Source organism: Tachyglossus aculeatus, chromosome 8 (assembly GCF_015852505.1).
Source record: "Tachyglossus aculeatus isolate mTacAcu1 chromosome 8, mTacAcu1.pri, whole genome shotgun sequence".
Taxonomy (NCBI): domain Eukaryota; kingdom Metazoa; phylum Chordata; class Mammalia; order Monotremata; family Tachyglossidae; genus Tachyglossus; species Tachyglossus aculeatus.
The window spans coordinates 35613783-35633156 of record NC_052073.1 but is presented as its reverse complement, the minus strand read 5'-3'; the positions used below and the strand labels follow the sequence as shown (position 1 = coordinate 35633156).

The following is a 19374-nucleotide window of genomic DNA, read 5'->3' as shown; positions in this document are numbered from 1 at the left end:
CATCCCCCCGTCTTACCTCCTTCCCTTCCCCACAGCACCTGTATATATGTATATATGGTTGTACATATTACTCTATTTATTTATTTTTCTTGTACATTTCTATCCTACTTATTTTATTTTGTTAGTATGTTTGGTTCTGTTCTCTGTCTCCCCCTTTTAGACTGTGAGCCCACTGTTGGGTAGGGACTGTCTCTATGTGATGCCAATTTGTACTTCCCAAGCGCTTAGTACAGTGCTCTGCACATAGTAAGCGCTCAATAAATACGATTGATTGATTGATTGATTGATTGACGAACGCTTCCCCCTAGTGGGCGTGGCTGTCTAGGGGCCTGCCCCGCTTGGAAGGCGTGGCTTGTGACGTCACAGCCGCGAGCGTCGCTCCGTTCGGCCCCGCCCCGCCGTGGACGTCACGCCCCCGTGTGGGCGTGGCCTCCTCTGCCCCCCACGACGAACGCTTCCCCCTGTGGGCGTGGCTGTCTAGGGGCCTGCCCCGCTTGGGGGGCGTGGCTTGTGACGTCGCATCAGCGTGCGTCGCGCCGTTTGGCCCCGCCCCGTTGGGGACGTCACCCCCACGAGGGCGTGGCCTCATCTGGCCCCGCCCCTCACAACGAACGCTTCCCCTAGTGGGCGTGGCTGTCTTGGGGCCTGCCCGCTTGGAAGGCGTGGCTTGTGACGTCACAGCCGCCCGCGTCGCGCCGTTTGGCCCCGCCCGTTGGGGACGTCACCCCCACGAGGGCGTGGCCTCATCTGGCCCCGCCCCTCACAACGAACGCTTCCCCTAGTGGGCGTGGCTGTCTTGGGGCCTGCCCGCTTGGAAGGCGTGGCTTGTGACGTCACAGCCGCCCGCGTCGCGCCGTTTGGCCCCGCCCCGTTGGGGACGTCACCCCCGTGTGGGCGTGGCCTCATCTGGCCCCGCCCCTCACAACGAACGCTTCCCCTAGTGGGCGTGGCTGTCTTGGGGCCTGCCCCGCTTGGAAGGCGTGGCTTGTGACGTCACAGCCGCCCGCGTCGCGCCGTTTGGCCCCGCCCCGTTGGGGACGTCACCCCCGTGTGGGCGTGGCCTCATCTGTCCCCGCCCCTTAAGACGAACTCTTGCTCCTAGTGGCCGTGGCTGTCTAGGGGCCTGCCCCGCTTGGAAGGCGTGGCTTGTGACGTCACTGTCGCGCGCGCGTCGCTCCGTTTGGCCCCGCCCCCTACGACGAACGCTTCCCCCTAGTGGGCGTGGCTGTCTAGGGGCCTGCCCCGCTTGGAAGGCGTGGCTTGTGACGTCACCGCCGCGCGCGCGTCGCTCCGTTCGGTCCCGCCCCGCCGTGGGCGCCACGCCCCGTGTGGGCGTGGCCTCGTCTGGCCCCGCCCCCTACGGAGAACGCTCCCCCCGGTGGGCGTGGCTTGCGACGTCACGGCCGCGTGCGCGCGCCCGCGGGATGTCGTCCCCGGGCCTGGAGGCGGTTTTCCGTTGCTCCGCGGGCCCGTCCCGCCCTCACGAGGCCCTGCTGCTGTTCGCCCACTGGGAGCTCGTCACCCACCGCTACCGCTGCCTCGGCCACAAACAACAGGTCACCCCCTCCCCTCCCCACTACTTATTGAGCGCTTCCTGCCTGCAGACTAAGCGCTTAGTACAGTGCTCTGCACATAGGAAGCGCTCAATAAATACCAATGATGATGATGATGATGCAGACCGCTGGACTAAGCGCCCCTCCCCCCGGGGCCTCTCCCACCCGCCCAGCGCCCTGCTGTGCATCATCATCAGAATCAATCAATCAATCAATCGTATTTATTGAGCGCTTACTATGTGCAGAGCACTGGACTAAGCGCTTGGGAAGTCCAAATTGGCAACACATAGAGACAGTCCCTACCTAACAGTGGGCTCACAGTCTAAAATCAATCAATCAGTCAATCAATCGTATTTATTGAGCGCTTACTATGTGCAGAGCACTGGACTAAGCGCTTGGGAAGTCCAAATTGGCAACACATAGAGACAGTCCCTACCCAACAGTGGGCTCACAGTCTAAAATCAATCAATCAGTCAATCAATCGTATTTATTGAGCGCTTCCTATGTGCAGAGCACTGGACTAAGCGCTTGGGAAGTACAAATTGGCAACACATAGAGACAGTCCCTACCCAACAGTGGGCTCACAGTCTAAAATCAATCAATCAATCGTATTTATTGAGCGCTTACTATGTGCAGAGCACTGTACAAAGGGCTTGGGAAGTACAAATTGGCAACACATAGAGACAGTCCCTACCCAACAGGGGGCTCACAGTCTAACAGCAGCAGAAGCAGCGCGGCTCAGTGGAAAGAGCCCGGGCTTTGGAGTCAGAGGTCGTGGGTTCGAATCCCGGCTCCGCCACATGTCTATTTTATTTTGTTAGTCTGTTTGGTTTTGTTCTCCGTCCCCCCCTTTTAGACTGTGAGCCCACTGGTGGGTAGGGACTGTCTCTAGATGTTGCCAACTTGGACTTCCCAAGCGCTTAGTACAGTGCTCTGCACACAGTAAGCGCTCAATAAATACGATTGATTGAATGAATGAACGTGGGAGCCGTTTGGATGGAGCGGAAAGGGCCCATCTGAGCCACGTCGTGAAGGTGGAAAGGATGGGATTTAGTGACAGGTTGGAGGGCCTGCTATGTGCTAAACGCCACACGATCAGGTCAGACCCGGCCCCTGTCTCCCTTCCCCCGGCCTCAGGGTGTTGGGGGGCACGGGGGGGTCTCAGCTATCCTGGCATCCCGCTCCCTGCCTTTCGCCTCCCGTCTAGCCCACTGTTGGGTAGGGACTGTCTCTATATGTTGCCAACCTGTACTTCCCAAGCGCTTAGTACAGTGCTCTGCGCACAGTAAGCGCTCAATAAATACGATTGATTGGTTGATTGATTGATCTCCCCTCTCTCACTGTCTCTTTTTTGTCTCCGTCTCTCCCTCCGGCCCAGGGGATGTCATTTCCCGGCCTCAGGCTGAGCTCACTTTCATTTTCATTACATTATTTTCAGTTTCTTTTTCTCTCTTTAACAGCCCCAGGGACAGTTTCCAGTTTCAGAACCGCTGCCCCCCTCTTTTTTTCCCCCCACTGTTTTTTTTAAATGGCATTTATTAAGCGCTTACTCTGTGCGAAGAGTAAGCGCAGTCTTTTAGACTGTGAGCCCAATGTTGGGTAGGGACTGTCTCTATCTGTTGCCAATTTGTACTTCCCAAGCGCTTAGTACAGTGCTCTGCGCATAGTAAGCGCTCAATAAATATGATTGATTGATTGATGGATTGCAAAGCACTGTTCTAAGCGCTGGGGAGGTTCCAAGGTGATCAGGTTGTCCCACGGGGGGCTCCCAGTCTTCATCCCCATTTTCCCGATGACGTCACTGAGGCCCAGAGAAGTGAAGCAACTCGCTCCAAGTCACCCAGCTGACAGTTGGCGGAGTCAGGATTTGAACCCGCGACCTCCGACTTAAAGCCCGGGCTCTTTCCATTGAGCCCCGCTGCTTCTTGTTTGGAAGTTTTGGGTGTGTTTTTTTGTTTTCAGCATCCCCAAACTCCCTTGAGACTGTCAGCTCGTTGCGGGCAGGGAATGCGTCTGTTTAGTGTTGGACTTGTGGCCGTCGGCTTTAAAGCCGTCCATCCCCCGGCCCCCTCATCATCATCATCATCATCAATCGTATTTATTGAGCGCTTACTATGTGCAGAGCACTGTACTAAGCGCTTGGGAAGTACAAATTGGCAACCTCTAGAGACAGTCCCTACCCAACAGTGGGCTCACAGTCTAAAAGGGGGAGACAGAGAACAAAACCAAACCTACTAACAAAATAAAATAAATAGAATAGATATGTACAAATAAAATAGAGTAAAAAATATGTACAAACATATATCCATATATCCAGGTGCTGTGGGGAAGGGAAGGAGGTAAGATGGGGGGGATGGAGAGGGGGACGAGGGGGAGAGGAAGGAAGGGGCTCAGTCTGGGAAGGCCTCCTGGAGGAGGGGGGCTCTCAGCAGGGCCTTGAAGGGAGGAAGAGAGCGAGCTTGGCAGATGGGCAGAGGGATTGGGGGCATTCCGGGCCCCCTCCTACCTCCCCTGGCCGATCGTCTAGTACAGTCCGGCCCGCACGCTTGGCTCCCCTAACGTCAGCCTTCTCCCCGGGGCTCGATGTGTCCCGTGTGGCCGCCGACCCCCTCGTCCCGCCTCACGGTCCACAGACCGTCGCTCTCCCCACCCTTCGAAGCCTTATTGAAGACCCTCCTCCTCCTCCCAGAAGCCTTCCCTGACTGCGCCCTCCTTTCCTCCTCTCCCGCTCCCTTCCGCCTCGCCCCAGCCCCACACCACTCCCGTCCCCCTTCCTCATGTATTCCCTTCTCTTCCCGTCCCTCTCCCCCTCCTTGCGGGCAGCTCGTTGCATCTGTCATATCACTGTATTGGACTCTCCCAAATGCTTAGTCTAGTGCTCTGCACACCGTAAGCGCTCAATGACAACAACAATAATAATAAAAACTATTGTGGTGGGACTTGAAGCATGGGGGCAAATGAATTCTCCAAGGGAGCGGGTGTAGATGGAGACCGGAGTCTGGTGCCATCTGTCATTGATTCATTCATTCAGTCGTATTTATTGAGCGCTTACCGTGTGCAGAGCACTGTACTAGGCGCTTGGGAAGTACAAGCTGGCAACATTCGAGACGGTCCCTACCCACCGACGGGCCCACAGTCTAGACGGGGGAGACAGCCTTTGTGTCGTCCTCTCCCAAGCGCTTAGTGCCGTGCTCTGCGCCCAGTAAGCGCTCTGTAACTATGCATATATATATATATATATATATTTCTTACTCTATTTTTTTATTTTACTTGTACATACCTATTCTATTTATTTTATTTTGTCAGTATGTTTGGTTTTGTTCTCTGTCTCCCCCTTCTAGACTGTGAGCCCACTGTTGGGTAGGGACTGTCTCATACAGGTAGTATATATATACTACCTGCATATATGTATATATGTTTGTACGTATTTATTTATTTTACTTGTACATATCTATTCCATTTATTTCATTTTGTCAATATGTTTGGTTTTGTTCTCTGACTCCCCCTTCTCGACTGTGAGCCCACTGTTGGGTAGGGACTGTCTCATACAGGTAGTATGTATATACTACCTGCATATATGTATATATGTTTGTATATATTTATTTTACTTGTACATATCTATTCTATTTATTTTATTTTGTCAATATGTTTGGTTTTTTACTCATACAGGTAGTATATATATATGCGTATATGTATATATGTTTGTACGTATTTATTTTACTTGTACATATCTATTCTATTTATTTTATTTTGTCAATATGTTTTGTTTTGTTCTTTGTCTCCCCCTTCTAGACTGTGAACCCACTGTTGGGTAGGGACTGTCTCATACAGGTAGTATATATATATATATATCTATTCTATTTATTTTATTCTATTCTATTTATTTATATCTATTCTATTTATTTTATTTTGTCAATATGTTTGGTTTTGTTCTCTGTCTCCCCCTTCTAGACTGTGAACCCACTGTTGGGTAGGGACTGTCTCATACAGGTAGTGTATATATATATATACATATATATATATATATATATATATATATACATATATATGTGTGTGTGCCTATATGTATCTATTCTATTTATTTTATTTTATTCTATTTATTTATGTCTATTCTATTTTTTTATTTTGTCAATATGTTTGGTTTTGTTCTCTGTCTCCCCCTTCTAGGCTGTGAGCCCACTGTTGGGTAGGGACTGTCTCATACAGGTAGTATATATATATGCATATATGTATATATGTTTGTACATATTTATTTTACTTGTACATTTCTATTCTATTTATTTTATTTTGTCAATATGTTTGGTTCTGTTCTCCGCCTCCCCCTTCTCGACTGTGAGCCCACTGTCGGTTAGGGACCATCCCCATATGTTGCCAACTTGGACTTCCCAAGCGCTTAGTCCGGTGCTCTGCACACAGTAAGCGCTCAATCAATACGGTCGATTGATTGATAACTACGATGGAATCCGGTCGGCAGGAGGGCATGGAGGAGGAGGAGGAGGAGGAAGAGGAGGAGGAATCGGAGCTGCTTCCCGCCGGCTGGAACGCCGACCCGGATCTCGTCACCCTACGCTACCGCCGGGCCGCGGACCACCGTGACCCCGCCAACGCCGTCGCCCCGCAACAGCTGCTCCTCAAGGCCATCCCCATCGACGGCTCCCTCATCCTCAACGCCATAGTGAGGCCACACCCCGGGAAGACCCAGGGGAAGGGGAACGGACCCGGGCTGGGGTGGGGGGCAGCAGGGGAGGCCTTCCGTTCGTTGCCCTCTTTTTGTTCTCGTGGCATTTAATAATAATCATAATAACGATGGCATCTGTTAAGCACTTACTATGAGCGAAGCACCGTTCTAAGCACCCGGGGTGGGTGGGGGATACAAGGTGGTCAGGTTGTCCCAGAGAAGTGAAGTGACTTGCCCAAAGCCACCCAGCTGACAGTTGGCAGAGCCGGGATTTGAACCCACGACCTCCGACTGCAAAGCCCGGGCTCTTTCCATCGAGCCACGCTGCTTCCTGTTTGGAAGTTTTGGTTTTTTGCAGAGAAGTGAAGTGATTTGCCCAAAGCCACCCAGCTGACAGTTGGCAGAACCGGGATTTGAACCCATGACCTCCGACTCCGAAGCCCCGGGCTCTTTCCATTGAGCCACGCTGCTGCTTGTTTGGAAGTTTTGGTTTTTTGCAGAGAATAATAATAATAATAATGTTGGTATTTGTTAAGCGCTTACTATGTGCAAAGCACTGTTCTAAGCGCTGGGGTAGATACAAGTTGATCAGGTTGTCCCACGTGAGGCTCACAGTCTTAATCCCCATTTTACAGATAGGGTAACTGAGGCACAGAGAAGTGAAGTGACTTGCCCAAAGCCACCCAGCTGACAGTTGGCAGAGCCGGGATTTGAACCCACGACCTCCGACTCCGAAGCCCGGGCTCTTTCCATTGAGCCACGCTGCTGCTTGTTTGGAAGTTGTGGTTTTTTGCGTTCAGCATCCCCAGGCTCCCTCGAGACTGTCGGCTCGTTGTGGGGCTCACGGTCTTCACCCCCATTTTACAGACGAGGTCACCGAGGCTCAGGAAAGTGCAGTGACTCGCCCCAAGTCACCCAGCTGACAAGTGGCGGAGCCGGGATTAGAACCCACGACCTCTGGCTCCCAAGCCGGGGCTCTTTCCACTGAGCCACGCTGCCTCTCTAATAACTGTGGTATTTGATAAGCGCTTACTATGTGCCCAGCACTGTTCTAAGCGCTGGGGGGGATACAAGGTGATCAGGTTGTCCCCCGGGGGGCTCCCAGTCTTCATCCCCATTTTACAGAGGAGGGAACCGAGGCCCAGAGAAGTGAAGGGGTTGGCCCAAGGTCACACGGCAGACAAGTGGCAGAGCCGGGATAATAATAATAATAATAATGATGGCATTTATTAAGCGCTTACTACGTGCAAAGCACCGTTCTAAGCGCTGGGGGGATACAAGGTGATCAGGTTGTCCCATGTGGAGCTCACAGTCTTAATCCCCGTTTTCCAGATGAGGGAACTGAGGCTCAGAGAAGTGAAGTGACTTGCCCAAGGCCACACAGCCGACATGCGGCTGAGCCAGGATTAGAACCCATGACCTCTGATTCCCCAGCCCGGGCTCTTGCCACTAAGCCACGCTGCTTCTCTAGTCTAAGTGCTGACTACGTGCCGGGCACTGTACTAAGTGCCGGAGGAAATGATAATAATAATAATAATAATGGCATTTATTAAGCGCTTACTATGTGCAAAGCACTGTTCTAAGCGCTGGGGAGGTCACGAGGCGATCAGGTTGCCCCACAGGGGGCTCACAGTCTTCATCCCCATTGTACAGATGAGGGAACTGAGGCCCAGAGAAGTGAAGTGACTTGCCCAAGGTCACACAGCCGACATGTGGCAGAGCCAGGATTAGAACCCATGACCTCTGACTCCCCAGCCCGGGCTCTTGCCACTAAGCCACGCTGCTTCTCTAATCTAAGTGCTGACTACGTGCTGGGCACTGTACTAAGCGCCGGAGGAAATGATAATAATGGCATTTATTAAGCGCTTATTATGTGCAAAGCACTGTTCTAAGCGCTGGGCAGGTTACAAGGTGATAAGGTTGTCCCACATGGGGCTCCCATTCTTCATCCCCATTGTACAGATGAGGGAACTGAGGCCCAGAGAAGTGAAGTGACCGGCCCAAGGTCTCACAGCTGACAATTGGAAGAGTTGGGATTCGAACCCATGACCTCTGACTCCCAAACCCGGGCTCTTTCCACTGAGCCACGCTGCTTCGCTAATACAAGGTGGTCAGGTTGTACCACATGGGGCTCACAGGCTTCATCCCCATTTGACAGAGGAGGGAACCGAGGCCCAGAGAAGTGAAGTGACCGGCCCAAGGTCTCACAGCTGACAATTGGAAGAGCTGGGATTCGAACCCGTGACCTCTGACTCCCAAGCCCGGGCTCTTTCCACTGAGCCACGCTGCTTCTCTAATACAAGGTGGTCCGGTTGTACCACATGGGGCTCACAGGCTTTATCCCCATTTGACAGAGGAGGGAACCGAGGCCCAGAGAAGTGAAGTGACCGGCCCAAGGTCTCACAGCTGACAATTGGAAGAGCCGGGATTCGAACCCGTGACCTCTGACTCCCAAGCCCGGGTTCTTTCCACAGAGCCACGCTGCTTCGCTAATACAAGGTGGTCAGGTTGTACCACATGGGGCTCACAGGCTTCATCCCCATTTGACAGAGGAGGGAACCGAGGCCCAGAGAAGTGAAATGACCGGCCCAAGGTCTCACAGCTGACAATTGGAAGAGCCGGGATTCGAACCCATGACCTCTGACTCCCAAGCCCGGGCTCTTTCCACTGAGCCACGCTGCTTCCTTTCCCTGCTAAGGGCAAGGATTGTGTCTCCTAACCGGATGGGACTCTCCCAAGCGCTCAGGCGCGGTGTAGCGATTTCTGTCATCAACGTCCGCCTCCCCCTCTAGACTATCAGCCCGTCGCGGGCAGGGAATGGGTCTGTTTATTGCACTACTGGACTCTCCCAGGCGCTCAGCACAGAGCCCTGCACGCGATAGTGAGAGCTCACCTCCTCCAGGAGGCCTTCCCAGACTGAGCCCCTTCCTTCCTCTCCCCCTCGTCCCCCTCTCCATCCCCCCCATCTTACCTCCTTCCCTTCCCCACAGCACCTGTATTTATGGATATATGTCTGTACAGATTTATTACTCTATTTATTGATTGATTTATTTTACTCGTACATATCTATTCTGTTTATTTTATTTTGTTAGTGTGTTTGGTTTTGTTCTCTGTCTCCCCCTTTGAGACTGTGAGCCCACTGTTGGGTAGGGACTGTCTCTATAGGTTGCCAACTTGGACTTCCCAAGCGCTTAGTCCAGTGCTCTGCACACAGTAAGCGCTCGATAAATACGATTGATTGATTGATTAATGATTATTGAGGCGAATATTTATTATTAGTGATTATAGTCGCACCATATCGTGTAATGTGAACGGTAAAAGTTGGAATTAAGATCCACGTTTATTGCTAATAGAGCATCCTGAGCCCCCACCCAGGACCCAGGTGGGCTTCCTTCTCCCAATCCCCCCAAGCCCCCTCCTGCCGTAACCCCACACATTTCTGGCTCTACTCGCCCCCCTCCCCCATGTCTGCCGGGTGACCTTGGGCAAGTCACTTGACTTCCCTGGGCCTCAGTTCCCTCCTCTGCAAAATGGGGGTGAAGACCGTGAGCCCCACGGGGGACAGGGACTGTGTCCAGTCTGATTGGCCTCTCAGTGCTTGGCACGTAGTAAGAACTTAGTAATAATAATCAATCAATCAGTCAATCAGTCGTATTTATTGAGCGCTCACTGTGTGCAGAGCACTGGACTAAGCGCTTGGGAAGTCCAAGTTGGCAACATCTAGAGACAGTCCCTACCCAACAGTGGGCTCACAGTCTAAAAAGGGGAGACGGAGAACAAAACCAAACATACTAACAAAATAAAATAAATAAAATAGGTACAAGTAAAATAAATAAAAAAATAGTGTAATAAATATGTACAAACATATATACAGGTGCTGTGGGGAAGGGAAGGAGGTAAGATGGTGGGGATGGAGTGGGGGACGAGGGGGAAAGGAAGGAAATGATGGCATTTGTTAAGCGCTTATTATGTGCAAAGCAGTTTTAATAATAATGATAGCATTTATTAAGCACCATTCATTCAGTCGTATTGAGCGCTTACTATGTGCAGAGCACTGTACTAAGCGCTTGGGAAGTCCAAGTTGGCAATATATAGAGACGGTCCCTACCCAATGGTGGGCTCACAGTCTAGAAGGGGGAGATAGACAACAAAACCAAACATATTAACAAAATAAAATCAATAGGATAAATATGTACAAATAAAATACGTACCTACTATGTGCAAAGCACTGTTCTAGGTGCTGGGGCGGGAGGGATAGGAGGTGATCAGGTTGTCCCACATAGGGCTCACAGCCTTCATCCCCATTTTCCAGGTGAGGGAACTGAGGCTCCGAGAAGTGAAGCGACTTGCCCATGGTCACACAGCAGACATGTGGCGGGGCCGGGGTTTGAACCCCCGGGCTCTGCCCACTGAGCCACGCTGCTTCTCATTCAGTATTCACTCGGGCGCCATTGTTATCATCATCTTTATTATTATCATTCCCCAGGAGTTTAACTCCCAGCGTGTGGTGAGCCTGACCGTCAATGTGGCCGATTACATCGATGGGGACCACCTGAACGATTTCCACAGGTACCTGGGGCGGATTGGGGGGCGGGGGGGGGGGGGGGCGGGGGGGGGGGGAGGTCCCCTTATGTCCCCCTCCCCGGGCTGGTTTTGGGAAAGGTCCCACGGAGAGTCAGGGCTCCAGGGGGATGTAGGGGCTGTAGGGAAAGGCCCCGTGGCCGGGGTTGGCCATGGGGGGTGGAGCGAAGGCCGTAAGGAGGGGTCCCACTCGGAGGGAGCAAGGCCATGGGGAAAATGTGCACGGCGGAGGGAGCGGGGGCTATAGGGGAGGGTCACGGGGTGAGGGGGAGCCAAGGCCGTAGGAGAAATGTGCACGGAGGAGAGAGCGGGGGCTATAGGGGAGGGTCGTGGGGTGAGGAGGAGCCAAGGCTGTAGGGAAAACGTGCACGGCGGAGGGAGCGGGAGCTATAGGGGAAGGTCACGGGGTGAGGAGGAGCAGAGGCCGCAGGGAAAATGTGCACGGCGGAGGGAGCGGGGGCTATAGGGGAAGGTCACGGGGTGAGGAGGAGCAATGGCCGTAGGGAAAATGTGCATGGCGGAGAGAGCGGGGGCTATAGGGGAAGGTCACGGGGTGAGGAGGAGCAAAGGCTGTAGGGGAAATGTGCATGGCGGAGAGAGTGGGGGCTATAGGGGAAGGTCACGTGGTGAGGCGGGGCAAAGGCTGTAGGGAAAACGTGTACGGCAGAGGGAGCGGGGGCTATAGGGGAAGGTCACGGGGTGAGGAGGAGCAAAGGCTGTAGGGAAAACGTGTACGGTGGAAGAAGAATGATGGCATTTGTTAAGCACTTACTATGTGCAAAGCACTGTTCTAAGCGCTGGGGGGATACAATGGGATCAAGTTGTCCCACGTGGGGCTCACAGTCTTAATCCTCATTTTACAGATGAGGTAACTGAGGCTCAGAAGGTAATAGTAATAATAATAATGTTGGCATTTGTTAAGCACTTACTATGTGCAGAGCACTGTTCTAAGCGCTGGGGGGGGATTCAAGCTGATCAAGTTGTCCCATGTGGGGCTCACAGTCTTAATTCCCATTTTACAGATGAGGGAACTGAGGCGCAGAGAAGTGAAGTGACTTGCCCAAGGTCACACAGCAGACAGGTGGCGGAGGCAGGATTCGAACCCACGACCTCTGACTCCAAAGCCCGGGCTCTTTCTACTGAGCCACACTGCTTGGAGGGAGCGGGGACTATAGGGGAAGGTCACGTGGTGAGGCGGAGCAAAGGCTGTAGGGAAAACGTGTATGGCGGAGGGAGCGGGGGCTATAGGGGAAGGTCACGGGGTGAGGAGGAGCAAAGGCTGTAGGGAAAACGTGTATGGCGGAGGGAGCGGGGGCTATAGGGGAAGGTCACAGGGTGAGGAGGAGCAAAGGCTGTAGGGAAAACGTGTATGGCGGAGGGAGCGGGGGCTATAGGGGAAGGTCACGGGGTGAGGAGGAGCAAAGGCTGTAGGGAAAACGTGTATGGCGGAGGGAGCGGGGGCTATAGGGGAAGGTCACGGGGTGAGGAGGAGCAAAGGCCGTAGGGAAAGGTCACAGGATGGGGAGAAGCCGAGGCCGTAGGGAAAGGTCACCCAGTGGGGCAAAAGCGTGGAATGAAGAGCGGTAGGAAACAGGGTTCATCCCCGAAGGGGCCCCTCACCCCAAGGCACCGGGCATCTCTCCGCTCCCTCGTGAGGCCGCGCCCGGGGAAACCGAGTCCCGGGCTCTCGGCCCGGTGATGTCACACACACACACACATACTCACATCCCTTTGGCCGGTGCTGAGCTCACAATGGCCGGCGACGGGTGGGCCCCCCGGGCGGGCCGGGGCGGGGGGCAGTCGGGGCCGCTTCAATGCCAAGGAGGAGCCGCCGGAAGGGCCCGGAAGGCCCGGGTGGGAGAGCCGGCCCTCGGGGGGTCCCCAGGGGCTCCCGCCCTCAACCCCGGGGGGCCCGGGACCGGCCCGCCCGCCGCCGGGCCCGCCCGGCCCGCCGCCCCCGCCCGGCCCGGGGGTCCGGGGAACGGCCCCCCGATCCCCCCCCGGCCGGGAGCCCCCCGGCCCCCCCGACTCCCCCCGTCCCTTCTGGGCCCGGCAGGGTCTACAAGGACAGCGAGGGGCTCCGGACCCTGATCGCCTCCGCCATCGTGAGCCCCCTGCTCCGCCCCTGGAGCAAGGCCGGCGAGGAGCGGCCCCCGCCCGGAGACCCCAACCCCCTGCACGTGCGGCCCCCGCTCCCGGACGCCGGCAGGCAGTTCCCGTGGTGAGTGACCGCACGCTGCCCACCCCCTCGGCCGCCCGGTTGCCGCAGCTCCCTGAATCCTTTCCCTCTCGGAGAGCGGGCGGTCAGCCGGGGGGACCCCCCGGGGGGGTCTCTCCCTCTCTCCCCTTCTCCGTCTCTCCCCAAAGCAACACTCCAATAGTCACAGGACTGAATTTCATTCATCCATTCAGTCGTATTTACTGAGCGCTTACTGTGTGCAGAGCTTGGGAGGTCCAAGTTGGCAACATCTAGAGGCGGTCCCTACCCGACAGCGGGCTCACAGTCTAAAAGGGGGAGACAGAACAAAGCAAAACATATTAACAAAATAGGTACAGATAAAACAGATACATAGAGTAATAAATATGTACAAGCAGGTGTACCGTGAGCCCCCCGTGGGACAACCTGATCAGCTTGTAACCTCTCCAGCGCTTAGAACGGTGCTTTGCACGTAGTAAGCGCTTAATAAATGCCATTATTATTATTATTATCATTATACAGGTGCTGTGGGGAGGGGAAAGAGGTAAGGCGGGGGTCTCTGGCAGAAACCAGGCCCTGAAAACAACAAACATGACAAAGGCCACACTGTGTGTGTGCCGAATGTGGCCAAGACCGTGGGTCCTGCACGGGTTTTTCCAGCCATATTCACACTCATAGGGGAATTTCATCAACAGTGGCATCTCTGAGTACCAAGGACAACTAACTATATACTCTAACCACATCGGCAACATCTAGAGCCGGTCCCTACCCAACAGTGGGCTCCCAGTGTAGAAGGGGGAGACAGAGAACAAAACAAAACCTATTAACAAAATAAATAGAATAAATACGTAGAGATAAAACAAATACATAGAGTGATAAATATGTACAAACATATATACAGGTGCTGTGGGGAGGGGAAAGAGGTAAGGCGGGGGTCTCTGGCAGTAACCAGGCCCTGAAAACAACAAACACGACAAAGGCCAGACTGTGTGTGTACCAAAGCATCATCATCATCATCATCAATCGTATTTATTGAGCGCTTACTATGTGCAGAGCACTGTACTAAGCGCTTGGGAAGTACAAATTGGCACCATCTAGAGACAGTCCCTACCCAACAGTGGGCTCACAGTCTAAATGTGGCCAAGACCATGGGTCCTGCACGGGTTTTTCCAGCCATATGCGCACTCATAGGGGAATTTCATCAACAGTGGCATCTCTGAGTACCAAGGACAAATAACTATCATCATCATCATCATCAATCGTATTTATTGAGCGCTTACTGTGTGCAGAGCACTGGACTAAGCGCTTGGGAAGTCCAGGTTGGCAACATATAGAAACAGTCCCTACCCAACAGTGGGCTCACAGTCTAAAAGCGCTTAATACAGTGCTCTGCACACAGTAAGCGCTCAATAAATACGTTTGATGATGATGATGATGATGATGATACAATGCCCAGTGGTCTCTGTTGCCCCTCCTCCAGAAACCACAGAAGCAGCCTTGGTGATACTACTCATCTGGGCCAGGAAACACGTATTTCCCAGTTGGTTTTTGCACAAGCAGCAGAATCAATCAATCGATCAATCGTATTTATTGAGCGCTTACTATGTGCAGAGCACTGTACTAAGCGCTTGGGAAGTACAAATTGGCAACATATAGAGACGGTCCCTACCCAACAGCGGGCTGACAGTCTAAAAGCAGAAGGGGTTCAACTTCCCGGGCAATAACTACAGTTCAGCCTTTCCGCTGGAAGTTGCGGGTTTATTGGAGTCCATGAGAACAGATACTTTGGGCAGTCATTATCTGCCCTCCCCATTTGGTGTCATTTTGTTTTTCCTAAATTTTACGTAATCGTGTAGAGAATATGTATTTGGAGATTATTTCTCTTTGGCAGCCCCACCCCAAGAAGTCACTTCCCCCACCCCTCCACTCCGAGCATGCTGTTAGCTTCCTGGCCGAAAATAAGAGGTCAGGCCCGTGTCAGCGGATAATGGGAAAATGTTGCCGACTTGGCCTTCCCAAGCACTTAGTACAGTGCTCTGCACGCAGTCAGCGCTCAGTAAATATGAATGAATGAATGAATGGTGAAGCAACAATGCAAACTTAGCCCGACTCATTCATTCATTCATTCATTCATTCATCCATCCCCCTTTTAGACTGTGAGCCCACTGTTGGGTAGGGACTGTCCCTATGTGTTGCCAGTTTGTACTTCCCAAGCGCTTAGTACAGTGCTCTGCACATAGTAAGCGCTCACTAAATACGATTGATGATGATGATTTGGGGAGCTTTTGCACATGAGGTGTAATTCTGTAAATGTCAAACTCTGGCAAAGGAAAGAAAGACCTGTATATATGTTTGTACATATTTATTACTCCATTTATTTATTTTACTTGTACCTATCTATTCTATTTATTTTATTTTGTTAGTATGTTTGGTTTTGTTCTCTGTCTCCCCCGTCTAGACTGTGAGCCCGCTGTTGGGTAGGGACTGTCTCTGTATGTTGCCGGCTTGTATTTCCCAAGCGCTTAGTCCAGTGCTCTGCACACAGTAAGCGCTCAATAAATACGATTGATTGATTGATTGATTGATTAAAAGGGGGAGACAGAATACTGTATACTCTATATATGCAGAACTATATACTCCAACCACACACACACACATTATCAATAACCCCTAAGGACAATGACATACATGTTTGAATCTTAATCGGGGCCGGGCGTCTCCGTCTCTCTCCGTCCCTCTCACAGGGGTGAGCCTTAAAGCGGCCCGGGGCCACGGGCCCGGAGAAGCCGCGTGGCTCGATGGAAAGAGCCCGGGCTTTGGAGTCGGAGGTCACGGGTTCAAATCCCAGCTCCGCCACTTGTCAGCTGGGTGACTTTGGGCAAGTCGCTTCACTTCTCTGGGCCTCAGTTCCCTCATCTGTCAAATGGGGATGAAGACCGGGAGCCCCGTGTGGGACACCCTGATCACCTTGTATCCTCTCTAATAATAATAATAATGGCATTTATTAAGCGCTTACTATGTGCAAAGCACTGTTCTAAGCGCTGGGGAGGTTACAGGGTGATCAGGGTGTCCCACGGGGGGTTCACAGTCTTAATCCCCATTTTACAGATGAGGGAACTGCGGCACAGAGAAGTGAAGTGACTTGCCCAAAGTCACACAACTGACAATTGGCAGAGCCGGGATTTGAACCCATGACCTCTGACTCCAAAGCCCAGGCTCTTTCCACTGAGCCACGCTGCTTCCCTCTCTAGTGCTTAGAACAGTGCTTTGCACATAGTAACCGTGTAACAAATGCTGTCATTATCGTCATTCGTTCAATCGTTCATTCAGCTGTATTTATTGAGTGCTTACTGTGTGCAGAGTACTGGACTAAGCGCTTGGGAAGTCCAAGTCGGCAACATTATAGAGACGGTCCCTACCCAACAGCGGGCTCACAGTCTAGATGGGGGAGACAGAAAACAAAACATATTAACAAAATAAAATAAATAGAATAAATATGTACAAATAAAATAGATAGAGTAACATACGTGCAAACATATAGACAGGTGGTGTGGGGAGGGAGGCAAGGCGGGGGATGTGTCTGTCTCTGTGTCTCTCTCTCTCTTTCTGTCATTCATTCATTCATCATCACCATCAATCGTTTTTATTGAGTGCTTACTGTGTGCAGAGCACTGTACTAAGCGCTTGGGAAGTACAAATTGGCAACATATAGAGACAGTCCCTACCCAGCAGTGGGCTCACAGTCTAAAAGGGGGAGACAAAACCAAACGAACTAACAAAATAAAATAAATAGAATAGATATGTACAAGTAAAATAAATAAATAGAGTCATTCATTCATTCATTCGTTCATTGTCGTATTTATCGAGCACTTCCCATGTGCAGATCACCATACTCAGTGCCTGGGAAAATCCAGCAGAACCATAAAGAGACACAGTCCCTGCCCACAAGGAGCTGACGGTCTAGAGGGGGAGACGGACGGGAAGCAGAGCACTGGACTGAGCGCTTGGAGGAGTCCAATACACCAGTAGACAGGCGCATTTCCCGCCCACGACGAGCTGACAGTCGAGAGACTGTCTTTTAGACTGTGAGCCCACTGTTGGGTAGGGACTGTCTCTATATGTTGCCAATTTGTACTTCCCAAGCGCTTAGTACAGTGCTCTGCACATTGTAAGCGCTCAATAAATACGATTGATGATGATGCGAGACGAGCGTCCAGCGTAGATAGGGAGGTGGGCCGGGGGCGCGAGAGACGAGATCTGTGTTGCCAGTTTGTACTTCCCAAGCGCTTAGTCCAGTGCTCTGCACATAGTAAGCGCTCAATAAATACTATTGATTGATTGATTGAGATGGAGGGCAGTGAGGAGGTTGGTTTCACCCAGTTTCTGGACCCCCTCCCCTCCCCAAATCGCCCGAGGACCCCGATCTCCGGGCGCCCCCCACTTCCGCCGATTAACCGTCCCCGTCTCTTTCTCAGGCCCAGCCCGGTGGATCCTTTCGCCGTCGGGAGAACCGACCTGGACCCCTTCGGGTGAGCGGATTTGGGATACGCCGTGGAGCGCTGCTTCTGTGCGGAGCACTGGACCGAGCGCGCGGGAGAGCCCCGCGCAAAGTCGGCGGGCACCATCCCTGCCCGCGTGCCGACCGGAGGAGGAGGAGGAAGGCGTGGGTCGGAACCGAGGCCCGTCGCGGGGGTGGTCGGGCCCGCGGAGTGACCTCGGACCGGTCACCGGACGTCCCGGGCCCCGGTGAGGCGGGACGGAGGGAGGGAGGAAGGGGCGCTGACGCCGTTCTCCTCTCTTGTCCCGGCAGCGGAGGTCACTTGGGCGGGATGATCGTGGACCCCCTGCGGTCCGGCCACCCGAGGCCCTTCTTCGACCCCTCCGCCGGCCTCCCCAGCCGCCTCCCGCCAGGCGCCGTCCCCCCGGGAGCCCGCTTCGACCCGTTCGGGCCCAGCGGAACCGGCGCTTCGGGGTGGGTAGCGAGCGGACGCTTCCCGAGGGCAGGGAGCCGGCCTTGAGCGCTGGGGAGGGGCCCATCCGACGGGGTTGGCGGACACGTCCCCCCCCCGCCCGCAGGGAGCTGGTGGTCAGTCATTCCAGTCGGTGGTATTTATTGAACGCTCACCATGCGCAGAGCGCTGGGCTGAGCGTTTGGGACAGTCCGGCACAACGGGGTTGAGGAGGGGGGAGGAGGACAGCCCGCTCAGGGAGGTGGGGTGGGCCCGGGAGAAGGAGGCAGAATGAAAGGAAAGTGCCCAGCCTGGGGTAGAGGGTGCCAAAACGTACAACCCCCCTCCCCGCTTTCCCCACACCCCCACTTCTCCCTGCAGGGGATCACTTTAGTCGCGCTCCCCCCCAGGGGCGGCTCTTCTCTCGTTCTGTCTCACAGACACACCTCACACCTCCTCACACCTCACAAACGCACACCATACTGCACAAAACACCCCCTACGCCCCTCAGAAACACCCCCCACACCCCCACGCAAACACACTCCATCTACGTCTCACTGCCACACACCTCACAGGTACACACGCCTCACACTTGACAGACATACCTCACAAGCACGCCCCACACACCTCACAACCACACCCCCCACCCCCCTCACAAGCACACCTCGCAGATACACACAACCCAAACACCCCACCGCTCACAGGTACCCCCCCCCCCCCCAGGCCCCCCACATCCACCCCACACCCCTTCACAAACACACTACACACCTCACAAACACGCCACACACACACACACACACCCGCACTACACACCCCAAACACACCCCACCCCTCAGACACACACACACACACACACACACACACACGCCCACACCTCACAAGGTTTCGTGGTGTGCGTCCCCCCCCATCCCCACTGCAGGCCGACCCCCGACCACCTGCCGCCCCCGGGCTTCGACAACATGTTCCTGTGAAGACCGGCTCTCCCGCCCTCGGCCAACCAAGGCAACCGCCACCTTGGGCCGGGGGCACCGGGCAGGGGACGGGGCCGGGTGGAGGGGACCGTGGCGGTTCTCCCCCCACCCGACCCCCTCACCGCCGTGAGGACGCAGAAGATTTCGGGTGTTTGGACGGAGGAGAAGGCGCGGACACCCCAATACAAGCGGACGTTGCCGGCCACCGGCTGTTGTGTGTCCTTCCCGTCGGTTGTGCGGGGCGGTGGGGGGGGGGTTCTCACCCCGAGGAGGGGGCTTTCCGGGGTCGCCCCCTGAATCCCAAGGGAACCGAGCTGCCGCCCGCTGCGAGGCGGCGGGCCGAGGTCACCCCGGAAATCGGAGCGGCGACCAGAACCCAGTCGGGACGAGCGGGATGAGGAAGAGGAGGGCCGAATTCCTCACGGGGCCAATCAGTTGTATTTAT

General features: G+C 53.9%; 1 protein-coding gene across 1 annotated transcript; it reads left to right on the top strand.

The window, feature by feature from the left end:
• Window positions 1-1413: 1413 nt before the first annotated feature.
• Window positions 1414-19134, top strand: PSMF1 (proteasome inhibitor subunit 1). The gene is made up of 7 exons (XM_038750372.1): window positions 1414-1556; window positions 6028-6228; window positions 10718-10800; window positions 12869-13033; window positions 17485-17538; window positions 17820-17981; window positions 18878-19134. Exons 1-7 carry the CDS (start codon window positions 1425-1427, stop codon window positions 18927-18929), a joined length of 849 nt encoding a protein of 282 aa, XP_038606300.1. The 5' UTR covers window positions 1414-1424; the 3' UTR covers window positions 18930-19134.
• The last annotated feature ends 240 nt before the right edge of the window (window positions 19135-19374 follow it).

What these genes read in the sequence shown, in the direction of transcription:
- PSMF1 (XM_038750372.1), top strand. Translation starts at nt 1,425, where the DNA reads ATGTCGTCCCCGGGCCTGGAGGCGGTTTTCCGTTGCTCCGCGGGCCCG. An exon ending in GCCTCGGCCACAAACAACAG is followed by an intron (nt 1,557 to 6,027) that starts GTCACCCCCTCC and finishes TCCGGTCGGCAG; the next exon opens with GAGGGCATGGAGGAGGAGGA. An exon ending in CACCTGAACGATTTCCACAG is followed by an intron (nt 10,801 to 12,868) that starts GTACCTGGGGCG and finishes TGGGCCCGGCAG; the next exon opens with GGTCTACAAGGACAGCGAGG.